At 41.3% G+C, this 14,281-nt stretch overlaps 1 protein-coding gene across 1 annotated transcript in view; it reads left to right on the top strand.

The window, feature by feature from the left end:
- Nucleotides 1-14,281, top strand: part of VAT1L (vesicle amine transport 1 like) — a 48,462-nt gene that overhangs the window by 16,196 nt on the left and 17,985 nt on the right. The window contains exons 4-7 of the mRNA XM_081920381.1: nt 2,170-2,312; nt 6,834-6,937; nt 9,942-9,997; nt 10,555-10,749. Coding sequence (XP_081776507.1) covers nt 2,170-2,312; nt 6,834-6,937; nt 9,942-9,997; nt 10,555-10,749 — 498 coding nt within the window. The remainder of the gene's footprint in view (nt 1-2,169; nt 2,313-6,833; nt 6,938-9,941; nt 9,998-10,554; nt 10,750-14,281) is intronic.

Here is a 14,281-nt window from a genome sequence, read left to right on the forward strand (position 1 = left end):
CACCTACTCAATTAACACACAAGGGTTCTGGCTAACTATTCTAATTCCCAACCTCCACCCAGTCAACTAAAGTTCTGAACAGAGCCTGTGTAAACACAACTGTGGCTTCATCTGTACCATGCATTTAACGCAGTATGATACCACAGCCACAGCCCCTCCCCCCCAAGAATCCAAGAAACTGTAGTTTGTAAAGGGTGCTGAGATTTGTTAGGAGGCCCCTATTCCTGCACAGGGCTGCAATTCCCAGAGTTCCCTGGGAAGAGAGATGGATTGTAAATTTCACTATGGATGCAAATAGCAAACCAATGGAGGAGGGGACCATGTACAAAGGGAAGGGGTTAAATACCGCTTCCCCACCCATTGCATTCCTGTTGTTGCTCAGACCCCCCAACAGCTGAGATGCACACTAATTGTGTTCATGCCATTAATGTAATGTCTAGTTGTGCCCTAAATCAGTTTCAGTTCAAGAACTGGGCTTACAGAGTGACTATTGACAGTTTCCCCCATTCAAATATTATTTCCCTCAGGAACTAAAATCAAAAAGAGATTCATGCAGAAGCATTGATTGCTACCCTATAGCACCAACTTGATCTCCAGTTTCAAGTTTGACTCAAAACAGTTTGAGCTGACTACAAAGGGAATGTCATATGTTTGAACTACAAAACGTAGCTGGGTCAGAGTGCAGCTTTGCTTCCCTTTTTGTAAAAACCATCAACTAATGCTGTTACCTTCCGGCACATATTGAATATCCATTGTCAGTGCAAACTTGCTGAAGCTAGAAATCCAATGCATCGTACTTAAAGCCCATATGTGTACATTTTAGTCTGCATTTTCAAATGCAGGTTTTCCTTTTTAAAAAATATAATCAGGGTGCTATGCTAATATCACTTTAAAAACATTATAATTTGAACTGTTCCATGGCTGTTGTCTGGAAGAAAACTCACTTTACACCTTTAAAAACAGAATCTGAGCTAGGTTGCTCCTGGCCTGCAAACCTGTAATAGGCAGGATATTCATTCAAACATACAACCCTCCCACCTCACTTGAAGTGGTACAGTCCAGCAATAGATACATGATCAAGTGTTTTGTCTCTGAGATATTGGAGAAGGCCAAAGGGGTGGACACAAGTAAAAGCATTTGGGGATCCTGGACAGGGAGAAGTGCAGTATAGAAAGAACAGCTGGGTCTGTGCACAGCTGCCCCAGGTGGTGAGTTCCTGAACTACAGGTGGTAGCTTCTCACTCATCATTATATTCATTTGATTTAATTCCCAAACTGAATTTCTTATGGACCATGTGAAATTCACTGAGAGTTTTGATGGATCACTAAAAAAAATAAATCTGCCTATTTTAGCAACTGTAATTTAGTGTGCTAGATGCTGTGTGACTTTAAATGTATTTCATTGCTTCTTTTATTTGTTATATTGCATTTTATTATATTACATCTTGAATTTATAGATTTTAAGTGTTCCTCACAGACATGCCACATATCTCCTGAATGAAACTCAGAAACCGCTGGTGGTCTGTGGCACATACCTGTTATTTATTGAAAGTATTACTTTCCTATCTCTAAGTTAAAGATTTTTCAATGTTGCTAACAACATTTTAGAGAAACAACACAACTATATATATATATATATATATATATATATATATATATATATATATTCAAAAAAGCAAGATTTAAAACAGAAGAGATTCAATCAGTAACACCAGTAATATCAGCTTCCATTAAATGCTAGAGAATTCCAAAATGAAAGTTGATGAAACTGGATCCTGAATTTTAAACACCCATGTATTCTTCTCTGGATGCTCTTCACACGTCAGGATTCAGAATAGCTGAGTCCATCTATAGCTGCCCGTTGTGGTGAAACACTGAACTGCTGGCAGCTTTTGAATGAAGTACCTTCAGAAGCTGGACTAACTCCATGAACTCAGGCTGGCTGTTGGAACCTCCTGGCTGTCCACTTGAGCCTTTCTTGAGCAACAAGGTCTTCCTGATCTAGAAAAGAAACTCAATTCCCCCATTGCTTGTCTCATTGCAACTTGCAGGAGGGGACATATGACTTCATCAGCAACTGAGAGGGTCTAAACCAAGGGGTCCAAATAAATAAAAGATAGATAAAAGACTCCATTTGTCAGAATAGCTAATGCAGTGGTGCATTTGCAGGGACAAGCCGTTGCTCAGCTCTGCTCAACAGTCCCCGACGTTACCGTGTTTGGAACAGCTTCTTCCTTCAAGCATGAGGCAATCAAAGATTCTGTAACCCACCTGTTTGACCGAAATGCAGATTACGTCCAAGAAGTTAAAAAGTAAGAGATTTGCTTTATTTTACTTGTTGAGAATAACTATAAAAGCTAGCAAAGTGTTATTCATACTCAAAGTAGACCTGCTGAAATTCATGGGCACAACTAACTTGGTCTGTTAATTTCTATGGGTGTACTCTGAGTATTTATTTATTATCAAGTTTATATCCTGCTCTTCCTTCCAGGTAGAGTAGAGCTTAGTTGGATACAACCTAAAATGTGAGCTATGTTCAATATATGATTTCTGTTGTCCTATTTTGTAGGCTTTCATCATAATTATAGGTGGGTAGGTTTATAATCCTTCATTGAGAATTATGGGATGGCTCCCTAATTGTGAAACACTGTCTCCAGAGCACCACACCTGGCACCATTGCCACCTGTTTTTAGGGACCAGACACACACCTTCTAATTTACGCAGACTTATGACTTTTTAACAGGGAGGGTAGTTGATGTCTCTTTGTTCAGCTCATCCTTTAACTGATGTGGGGAGGACTTGTTCCTTTTAACTATACTGTCAGATGAGTATTTTAGTTTTAGTTTATTGTTTTTATGAGCTTTTAATGTTTTTGTTGTTTTATTTTCACTGTGTAAATTGCTTTGAGGCACCTGAGTTCAAAACTGCAACTAATAAACACCATAAATATACCGTATTTTTTGCCCCATAGGACGCACCAAGTTTTTTTGGGGGGAAATAAAGAAAAAAAACTATTTCCACCCCAGGTGCCGGGCTGGAGCGGGGGAAGCGCCCCATGGCTAGCGGAGCGCTGCGCGAAGCCCGAAGCTTGGGGCGTGCTGAGCTCAGCGCGCCCCAAGCTTCTGGGTGCCGGCAAGCTCTCCGCTAGCTGTGGGAGAGCCGCGCAACTTTGTGCAGCTCTCCCACGGCTAGCAGAGCGCTGCACTAAGCCCGAAGCTTGGGGCGTGCTGAGCTCAGCGCACCCCAAGCTTCTGGGTGCAGGCAAGCTCTCCGCTAGTCGTGGGAGAGCTGCGTCTCCGACCCCCCTTACTCTCCAGGCTTCAGCTAAAGCCTGCATTTGCCCCATAGGACGCACACACATTTCCCCTTCATTTTTGGAGGGGAAAAAGTGCGTCCTATAGGGCGAAAAATACGGTAGATCACAGCAACAAATCTCATCAGTTTTTTCAACTGCTGTGGTTATCACAGAAATACCGCTTAACTACCTTTGTGCTCCAGCAGCTTTGCATGCTATGAGCATGATCCACTTACACCATGGATGCAGTGTCTGTTTAGGAAAGATGCCAAGATGTCTCAATAGAGCCCTGCTTTCCCCCTTTCACCACTTATGCATGTGCCTTGGCACTCAAGCAGGCTGCACAAGAGACTAGAGAAGATCTGTGTGCTTGTCCATTCCCCATGTAACCTTCCTTACCCATGCCCTCCAAGTGACTCATGTTCTAGGAACTTCCATGAGGTAGCAAGGAAGGTCTGAGATTTTGCCCTTATATTCTTAGATAAGCATCAAGACTGCTCTTAAGGACGACAAAGATATTGCATGAACTGGCTCTAAAGAGGATGATGTCTACATTAAAAGGTTTTTTAGTTTCTGAAAGGAAAGGCTAATCATTGTGCTTTTACAAGAGGAAGCTCATCAAAAGATGATATTATTAGCTTACACTCCTTTTTGATTGCTCAGGGCAAAGGATTATATCTTTCAATAAAATAGTTTCAACTTACTAAGATGAAAAGAGGTGGAAAATCCAATTGACACCTGTTAAAATGCAAACCAGTACCTCAGTTGAGCTAAGTGGGCAGGGGCTCAGGTTTCTCCCTTGGGCATTCTCGAACTAAACCAGAATGATGAGTTGTTATTTCTGGAAGCAGCATTTGAGATCTCCAGAGTCAAGTGAAAGGATGTTTTCTTCTTTGTCATAATTTGCAAAAATGGCATTGCAATTTGGGGTATTCTTTCTTGATACTCTGCTCCCATTCATTCTGCTGTCAAGTGGAACATATTCAGCAATCACATGTAGCATCATGACAAACAACCTGGGCACTTTACTGTGCATGGCAAAAGACACAGAGGTGGATGAGGTTCAACCTATTTTCTCACTGGGAGGGGAACACACAACCACAAGCACATCATCCAGGGCCCTCCTGGCCAGAGGACACAGCCTTGCCACTATCCTCTGACCCTGGAGATGAGTCCCCAGAGTACCTCTATCTCCTCAGCCTCAAAGAAGTCAAAATAATGTGAGGGCCCTGTAGCCAGCCTGCCAACTCCTCTGTAGAGGCACAGCCAACCATAGTTGGGGGCTGGTCAACTTATTTTACCTGTCCTTATTTTATTTGTAAGCTGCCTTGAGTCTCCAAAAGGGAGAAAGGTGGGGTATAAAAAATATAACAAGAACAACAACTTATTTAAGGCTTCAGTTGGCTGTTGCACCATGTGGAGACAACAGTTCCTATGGGTGCCTTAGCAGGCCTTTTTTTGGAACTGTCCAAGGTCCTGTTCCTTTCTGCTTTCTGACTTGAATTGACTGTAATCAGACACTGCCTGCTTATCCAACAAGCCTTATGCTCCCATGGAACTGAGCAATCAGCCTGCTTTATGTGGTGCTGAAATGTCACATGATATAACATGTATAATAGCAAAGGGTTTCATGATGTCATTGCACAACCACAGGAACATATTGCAGGTTGCAGTCATCCGACTTCTAGTTGAGGCCTCTCTAGTATTCCATATTTTCCTAAATCACCCATCTAGTGGCAGGTGCTCTTCTTGTTTCCGAAAAAGAAAGAAAAATCATCTTTCAGGCCACAAAGTTTAGGCTGTGCTATGACTATAGGTGCTATTATCTAATTTCAGACAGTATCATTGCTACAAAATAAATGCCTTTTGTGTGGATTAAAAAATGTTTGCTGCACCTTATGCCTTTCAGTCTCTCTAGGGTGCAATTATCCATTTTAGCTGCACCAATCATTTCCATAACTGTTTAATTAAAATTAGCTCTCTCTCTCTCTCTTTTTTTACAACTGCTATGATCAGTGACGCAAATATAGTTTATAATTGCAGAGTGCATTCAAATCTGGCCTATTGCCAGGATTTCACAGGTTTGGTTAGGATGAAGAATTATTAAACAAAAAAACAAAAAAAAAAACAGAAATTGCCATTTAAGCGAGAAAGGGAATACATTTTGAATCCTGGCTTTTAATCCTTTAAGGAAAATCTGGGGAAACTTATTCAGCCTAATGGACACTTTCCTTTCTGAATAATTTTCTGGGGACCTTATGCCTTTGGTAGGCCAAACCAAAATGGAAAGTGGGTGGAGCAATAAATTTTAATGCTGTCTCCAACACACACACACTAATAGACAAATTCTGGGGCCACAGAATTCTTTTGGCATCGTGTCACCTTAGGCAAAGTATTCTTATTTTTAAGTGAAATGTGTGGGTTAAAAAAAAATGACAGGGGCACAAAGAACCTATTGTATGCTGTATGTGACTCATGGGCTGCATGCTGGCCAACCCTGCTCTAACCACTACACCACACTGGCTTGCCTCACTCAAAAAAAGGGGAGGACATGATTATGCAAAGCAAATGTCTGTGTTCAGTAGAGTCCTTACAATCAGTTGTAACTACAGTTACTTCTTAACTTAAAATGCTCACAATCCCTGCTTTTGTTGTCTTTATGCACTCCTATAAACTGAGCTGTAATTTATCTTTATTTCTGTGGTGACGGCCTCTGCTCCCATCCTGTCTTGTAAAATTGCAATAGCAATAAATAATGACATTTTATATCTCCTTTCTTCCTCTGTAGTCTGCTGCAGAGGTTAACAACCTGTAGTTTTAACTTCCCTGGTTTGTTTCACTTAATTGTCTGGTTATAGTCCCATCATCTATATTGGCCCAATATATACAGAGTCCATACCAAGTAGGTATAGGATTGCAACCTAAGTTACAGAGTGTCTAAGGAGACTCAACAAATCTTAATTGTATGGTTAATACTAGGAATGAGAAGACTAATCCAGTCTAGTTCCATTCCATTCCCTTTCCTGATCCATTCTGTACCATTTGCACATAACTGTGCAGAACTTTAAAAAGAACAACCCATAGAAACCCCTGATTTCACCCCCTGTTATCATGCGAGTGCCATCTGAGCCACAGATTGCAGACTTTCTCAGAAGGCGTGAGTATAAGTCTACCATATGCAGCTGATGCATTGAAATAAGACAGGAACATTCACACTGGCAAGTGCTTTATCTATGGTCCTTGGCACATTTATGCATCTGTCTCTTAGGAGTAGGCTGTGGTGGTGAGTACTTGAACCATTTATTCCTTCTTGTGGTTCATGAGTTCATTTAAGTCATACTCAGGGTGGACCCACTGAAATCAATTGGCATGACGAACTTACATTCTCAGTGGGTCTGCTCTGAATATGACTTAGCTGTATGCAGCCCCATTTTTTAAAAAATGTGTATGGGTTTCAGTTCCTCAGAAAATCTTCTGAAGTCTATGGAGTCAAAGGCAGCAAGCCGCATTGTCTTAATTTGTGTCTGTTGCTTTTTAGAATCTCTGCAGATGGCGTAGACATTGTCCTGGACTGCCTTTGTGGAGAAAATACAGGCAAAGGCCTCAGTCTTCTCAAACCACTCGGGACTTACATTTTATACGGTGAGTGAAAGTCAGCTGGCAAATAGAACCCCACTCGCTCTGCCAATCGCCACTCTATGGTAGCCAACTCAGGTTGTCATTGGTATCAATCTATGGTGTCTCATATGGTGGAAATGGATGGCATCAACTCAGAACTGCTCTATGATGCAGTATGCATGAACAATCATTGCGGCCTCAATGGACAAATACAATTATTATTATTGTTGTTGTTGTTAATTAATTAATTACAATATAACCCACCTTTCCTCCAAAGAATTCATGGTGGCATACATGGTTCTCTGTCCCATTTTATCCTCACAACAAAAAGCAGCACAGCTACTGTTCTGGGCCGCAAGTGAAAGTAATCCCTTTCTGGCATTACTATACAGAGGGAGACATACGCAGACACATACACACATGGAAGAAGCAGGCAGCTTCAGGACATATGTGACTGGGACTGCATGTCTACCTGTGCTTAATGCAGGGATAGGCCTCTGAAAATTATGGACCATAGGTGCCATCAGCCCCAGTCAGCATGACTAACATAAAAGTTCATTTGAATTGCCTCTGAGTCTGCTTTCATACTAATGCTTGGAGTTTGAACCTTGAAGGAACATAAGAGAAATTTACACCAGCTCTAGGCAATGCAATGGGCATCTAGTTTACAGGCATCCTTTACCTTTTCATACATTGAGGGTATCTAGGGGGCAAAGGGGCAGTTGCACACAGGCACACCATTAACCATTATCCCCAGATCAGTAGCTTTCATTTGGGGGTGGGCAGGGTGGAGAGAATAGGCTTCTAGCATTTGAAGAACCTGAAATATAGGGCAAAATGTATGTTCACTATTCTTCTTACTTTTTTTAATGAGAAACTCACCTGCTCCCTGATTCAGTGCTTTGCTTGCATTTCACCAAGCCGTAAGATTGTCGAGTCTTAACATAAATATGTGAGCAGTATCTACTTCCTGCTACAATTCAGGATCCAGCTCAAGTCCCTCATCTGGCAGCATCCCCTACTTTAGCTCCCCATGGACCGTTCCAGATTCTGGATTGGGAGACACTGATCTCAAGTCTTGATTTGAATTGCACGATTGACCCTGACAGCTGAGTCATGGAGGGAGATGCGGAGGAGAGAGCTGAGGCAGGGTATAAAGCAAGCCCAGCTTGGCAGAGAGGAAGAAAAGGCCCTGTCAATGATATCAAAAGGTTTAGCAGAAACCCCTCTCCCCACATTATCTCTCAAGGATTTCACTTCCCCTGCCTCACAAAGTATCCTTTTGGCAGCACAGAGAAAGCACCCTTCCCTGCCAAGGGAGGACCAAGGAATCTGGGCTGTGAGCCCAATTTCTCCTTGTGCACAAAGGACGCTCTTGGTAGAAAAACAGAAGGACCCCTCCTCCCAATCTCTGAAAGAATTCTTCAGAAGAGAATTTGGCTCTGTGGATGTATGCCAGAGAGTGCACCATACTTAAGAGTTCAGTTCTCATCTACATTTGACAATGACAACTCCCCCCTGCCCACTGTGCTGTTATTGGGCATTCAGTCATCTGGCAGTTCCTGGGACTGGTGGGGGTGAAAGGCCCATTATGAGGTTGGCATAGTGTCTGTGGGCAGGCTCTGTGAGTGCCAGGATGGTCTCCCCAGAATCATCAGGCCTATCAGGCATGCTGGCTCACTTACCATCTTCCAACACAATTGGATTACACTCTCTCTCTCTCTCTCTCTCTCTCTCTCTCTCTCTCTCTCTCTCTCCCCACAAAAGCAAATGACAAGAAAACACTCAAAACATAGCAGGCGGCATCCTTAGTTATTACAAATCAGTCTTTGATCATCAGTTCATACTGCTAGATTCTCCTAGTTTTCCATAATTATAGATGCATACAAAATAACTCGTTCATCTGGGATCTTGACAATATGTTTACACCAATAAAGCAGATGTTCTACACCAGCTTTCCCCCAACTTGGTGTCCGCAAAATGGTCTGGATCAATAGTAGCAACAGGTGGTGTGTTCATACCAGAAAATCCTCATCCATGGGGAACTAAGACAATCCCCAAACATCTGGAGGACACCAGGTTGGAAAAGCCTACTCTCTGCACACACATTTCAGTTAACATATTTCTCAACTGCCCTTCCTCAAAAATATTACAAGTCAGTGTGCAAGCGTGTACACTGCCAAGCCCAGGCTGGTTCATCTCTGTTTCCCTTCACTGTCAAGGACATAGACTCTTTCAGAGACTTTAGTTTTATTTACAATTTATATGCCAACTATTACTGTTCTCAGGGTGTCTTACATAATGGTAGAAATGGTTGTATCGGTTTTAGTTTTTTGAGTTTGTAACATTTTGCTTTTCATCTTATTTTTATCTCTTTTGGCTATGAACAGCATTATCATTTTTTAAACAGCAACAACAAACAAACCATGTAAACACCTGTAAAAAAAACCAGCAAGTGAAGGTAAATCTTTTCAAATACAAAATTCCATTTTTAATTCAAAGGAAAGTGAAATGTGTTTCAGCTATCAGAAATTGGGAAGTACTATGCTGAAAAACAAGAATGTAAGGCACTGTACTGTACTGGGGGGGGTAGGTATGTAAGACATAAACACAAAATCATACAAGGCAGCTTTCCTCAACCTGATGCTCTTCAGATGCTGCTGGACTACAACTCCCATAATCCCTTATTATTTGCCCTGCTGGCTGGGGTTGGTGCAAGTTGTAGCCCCAAAGATCTGGTGGGTACCAGCTTGGTGAAAGCTGGACTCTACCAAATGCCTTGCTGCATATTTGAATGGACACCAATTTTCAGAGGTTTGCATGTGTTCTGAAACTGTGGACAGGATGTGCTATTCTTTCTCAGTACTACTTTCATAAAATCTTTACAGAGAACTGGAATGTTATTTTAAGATTTTGATTCGGATCTCCAAATTCTTAGGCCTGGTCCTCAAGGCACACAATGAGCAGTATTTTAATTTAAAATGTAATTATCTTTCTCCCACCCCTACTCTGGCCCTTATTTTTCTAGGCTCATCAAACATGGTTACCGGGGAAACCAAAAGTTTCTTCAGCTTTGCAAAATCAGTAAGTATAATAACTTTGTGGCTTGGCTAGATGGTGCTCATTTATATGTCACTAAATCACTGGCTCGGAAAAGGACTCTGAGCTCCTCTATGGCTGGATCTAGACACATCAAATAAGTGTTTCAGTTTAAAGCATTTTTAAACAAGGAAAACAGGTAGAGGAAAACGGGACTCTACATCGCCAATGGCACAATGTTATATCGCACATACAACACAGATAAATCGCTTTTTCTTTACCAGTCTAGCTGAGTCCTAGTTCAGCCCCACCACCACTAGTGCACCAAGCACTCTTTGTTTTAACAGAATAGCTAACCTTTGCAGACTCAAAACCAGTGCACATGGGGAAATAATCCTGATTTCTTAAAATTAAATATTGCCATTTCTGGTGGTTGCCAGTTTTAGTTCCACTCAGAGTTGACCCTTTGAGGATAGCCATGTCCATTCATCTCACTGGGTCTATTCTGCCTAGAATTAACATTGGATAAAAGTTTATTGCTTTATACTTGCTTAAATAACTTACATGGGTCTGATCTTGTTGATATTTGCTTGTCTCTCTAGTGGTGGCAAGTGGAGAAAGTGAACCCGATCAAGCTATATGAAGAAAACAAAGTCATGTCTGGATTTTCTCTCTTAAACCTGCTTTTCAAACAAGGCCGAAGTGGCCTGATTCAAAATGTAATGGACAAACTCTTAAAACTGTACAACGAGAAGAAGATCAAACCTCTCGTTGATTCACTTTGGGCCCTGGAAGAGGTAGGATAATCACCTCTCTTTCATCTTACTCTGATACATTTTTTTTAAAAAATGCATCCCTGAATTAAGATACTTAGGCTGCAATCTTACCTGGTAATAAGATCAACTGAACACTGTGTGACTTACTTCTGAGGACACATGCATAAGATTGCATGGTTAATTATTTTTAGGAAATATGACATCTGTGCATATAATTTTGATTCCTCCATATGAGATAGTTCGAGAACTGGCATTTTATACGTTTGCATTTCTAATGAATATATGAATCTTTGGCTGGAGATGACTAGGCAGAATAATTCCGTTTTGTAGTTCCCTTTTCTGATTCTGAGCACTGATTTCTGTGAAAATGCCGCTGCTGATATGAGCTTTGACAGATTCTTACTGATTTTCGTTTTGTTTAGTATAATCACAGAGACTTCATCTTGTTCAGTATTGTTGCACATGTTGGATGTTTTCACTCTGCATGTGCATTGATCTCAGTTTCACTGTGGAGGAATTGGCCTCTACAGTCATTGACCGACTCATTGCCCTGCATTCCTACGAATGAAAGAGCTGAGGCTAACAAAGGAGGGATTTAAGCAAATGCAGTCACACATACAGCGTTTTGCTTGGGGGTGAGAACCAAGATACCAGTCACCGGAAATGTGAGTTTTGAGAGAGAGGTGAAGAAAGACAGCCAAGGCCATAGCCAGAAGTGTCATGATGCAGGAGGCCTAAGGGGTGGGGGAATTTTGTTTTTTTAAAAAAAAATAATTTCTGCAGCAATCGCTGCAGGACAGGCAACACAAAATCCAGCTAGTCTGATATTCTTTACAATTACCTAATTGCACCAAATGCCAATGAAATAGCATTTAATTGTTTTCTTATTCATAGGCCAGAAAGGCAGGAACAAGTTTACCATTTAGTAAGCTATCAGGCAGCATTCTGCCTGCACATTTTCCTTATCTCTCTATTAGTAAATGAGCTAGTGCTGTGATCTATTGACCATGTGGTGCTCTAGCTAATTTCAGCCTCTTAAAGACTTCTAGATGCAGCCTAGCTCCCCCAACCCAGGCTAAGTATTGGCACCTCCTGGGCATAAGGGGGTATAGGTAGGATTGCCATATTCCCCAAAGTGAAAATCCAGCCAAAGTTGTTGAGCGGCAAACATCTCCCCCCAAAAACTATGTATTTGGGGAGCATTTTTCTAATAAAATTGCCCTAGTTGCCATATGTACGGATTTTCCTGGACATTTTTCCAATTCAGGAAACATCTGGCCAGACGCCATTTTGACACTCCGATTCCCAAACATACGGGAGCCCTAGTATAAAACTTTTTCCCAGCTCACTCTTGCTTGAGCAGCAAAGTCTATGTTAGTTCTAATGTGTCTTGCATTTCTGGGCTTGCTTCTTAGTCCTCCGGTCCTGCTTCCTGTGTTGCCTTTTGATTCTGTTCACTCTTCAGTCCTGACTACTGGCTTGAACCTGCCACTTGGTTGCCATTGACTCTTGATTGCCTTTGCATGCTGGCTTCCAGTATCAAGCCTGTGGTTTTTGAGAGGCTCCCTGTGGCATTCAAGGCACTGTGTATCCTAGATAAGAGTCTCCTGTTATTGGGGTAGTGAAGGAAGCATGGATAATGAATATATAACACAGATTCCTGTTAGTGTGACTTGCAAGCAGATGCAAAGCAGATTTCAGACTCTGCTAGAATTCACAGATTTGATTTGAAAGTAACATATAGGCCTGTAACCAGATGTTGCAGTGAGTCATCACATTGTTGTTCTTCAAGGTTCCAGCTAGCCTCAAACAGAAGCATTGTAGTTCTGTTCATTTTTAAGGGGGAGTGTAAGCAAAGAGATCTCTCTCTCATTCTGCTCCCATAAGGCCTTCCCTTGATGCAAGATCATTTGAATTTTATTGTATAGGTAAATAGCAAGGTTGTGGAGAGTAGTGAAGGTAGAAGGCTTTCCCTGCTTTCCTTCCAGTTGGGACATCACCGTATGGTGCAGGAAAGAGAGTTTGTGGTTTTCTTCTTAACTCTAATAGCCCATCCAGGATACTTTGCGTAAGCTGCTAGTTCTCATTGCACTGTTTTTGATTCCCCTGCCTTGGTTTTTCTCCATTTGTGTGTGTGTGTGTGTGTGTGCGCGCGCGCGCGCTTCTGCAAACTTGGAGGGTTCCCCAAGTCTGCTGCTACCTCCCTCTCGTGCATGGATGGTACAGTTTTGGCTATATAAGGTTGGCACTGGGAAACTGAATTCTCTTTTGGTGTATATGACACCTTCAATTGCAGGTGGTACTCTGTGCTAAAATGAGAAATAGCATGTGCTCAGCCCTCTGGTTTACAGTATAAAAGTAAACTCGCTGTTAGGGAGAAAGAGAAAGAGAAATGGGAGGCGAATCAGTTGGGAAAAGCCACAGTGAATACCAGTTACACTCATTTTTGAGGTGGTAAACCTTAGAATGGGAGAATGATCTATTTGCACAGCAAAAATGTCAACTCCTGGTATGACATTTACTTTAACCATCATGATAAGAATGAGATACTGAATTAAAGTACAGAAGACGTAGATTCAGATTTTTTATCAATTTACATTTACACAACCATTACATTCGACAAGAAGGTAAAATAAACGCAAAGATAAAACCTTTTGACAGTTTAAAATCTCTGTAGTTACCTTCTGCAGAAGCTTTCTCTAGCCTTGAAGATTAAGAAATCAGTACATATTGATATTATTTTGTTATAGTTTTTATGGTTGATTTCTGTACAGCCTACACAGGACAAGCTACTGAAGACAGATATAGATAGACATATAACGGGTGTATTGATCAACTTCTTCCTTGGAATATTGAGTTTTTCTAGCCAAAATTGGAAGCATGTAAATGAAAAATTGAATTGAATGCAAGAGCCATAAAACAAATCCATCCCAAACCCTGGGACCATTATATTCTTGCTGATGATTCCAAGCTGTAACATGCTTTACAAATTCCCCACTAGATCATGAGCACTGAGTAGGCTTGATAAATGAGCTAGGCTGCAATCTCAAACAGATTGTATTTGCATACTTCTCAGGCTAGTGTCAAAATGACAGGATAGAAATCTACCAAATGTTAAATGAATGTTGCCAAACAATTGAGGAGGGACAGGGACGCTGCCATATAACACTACCAACACAGCTTGTCTTAGCACTATTTACATATTTAAAAGGAGATTGTTGCCCTACCCTGAATCCCCACCTGACATCATTGTTGCCACCATTGAGCAAATAGGTAATACCCAATGCTAGTCATACTCTGAATAGACCCATTGAAATGAAGGAGATTAATAAATAAATTTACTCCCATTAGTCTACTCTGAGTAAAATTTAAGTGCAACCCTGCATGTTGTCACAGGGATAATTTTTTCAACACTAAGAACCGCATCCACACCATATATTTAAAGCACTATTATACCACTTTAGGCAGTCGTGGATTTCCCCCAAATAATCCTGGGTATTGTAGCTTGTTAAGAGTGCTGAAAGTTGTTAGGAGATCCCTACAGAGCTGAAAT

Source organism: Podarcis melisellensis (genome assembly GCF_964234715.1).
Source record: "Podarcis melisellensis genome assembly, chromosome: 8".
Classification (NCBI taxonomy): Eukaryota; Metazoa; Chordata; class Lepidosauria; order Squamata; family Lacertidae; genus Podarcis; species Podarcis melisellensis.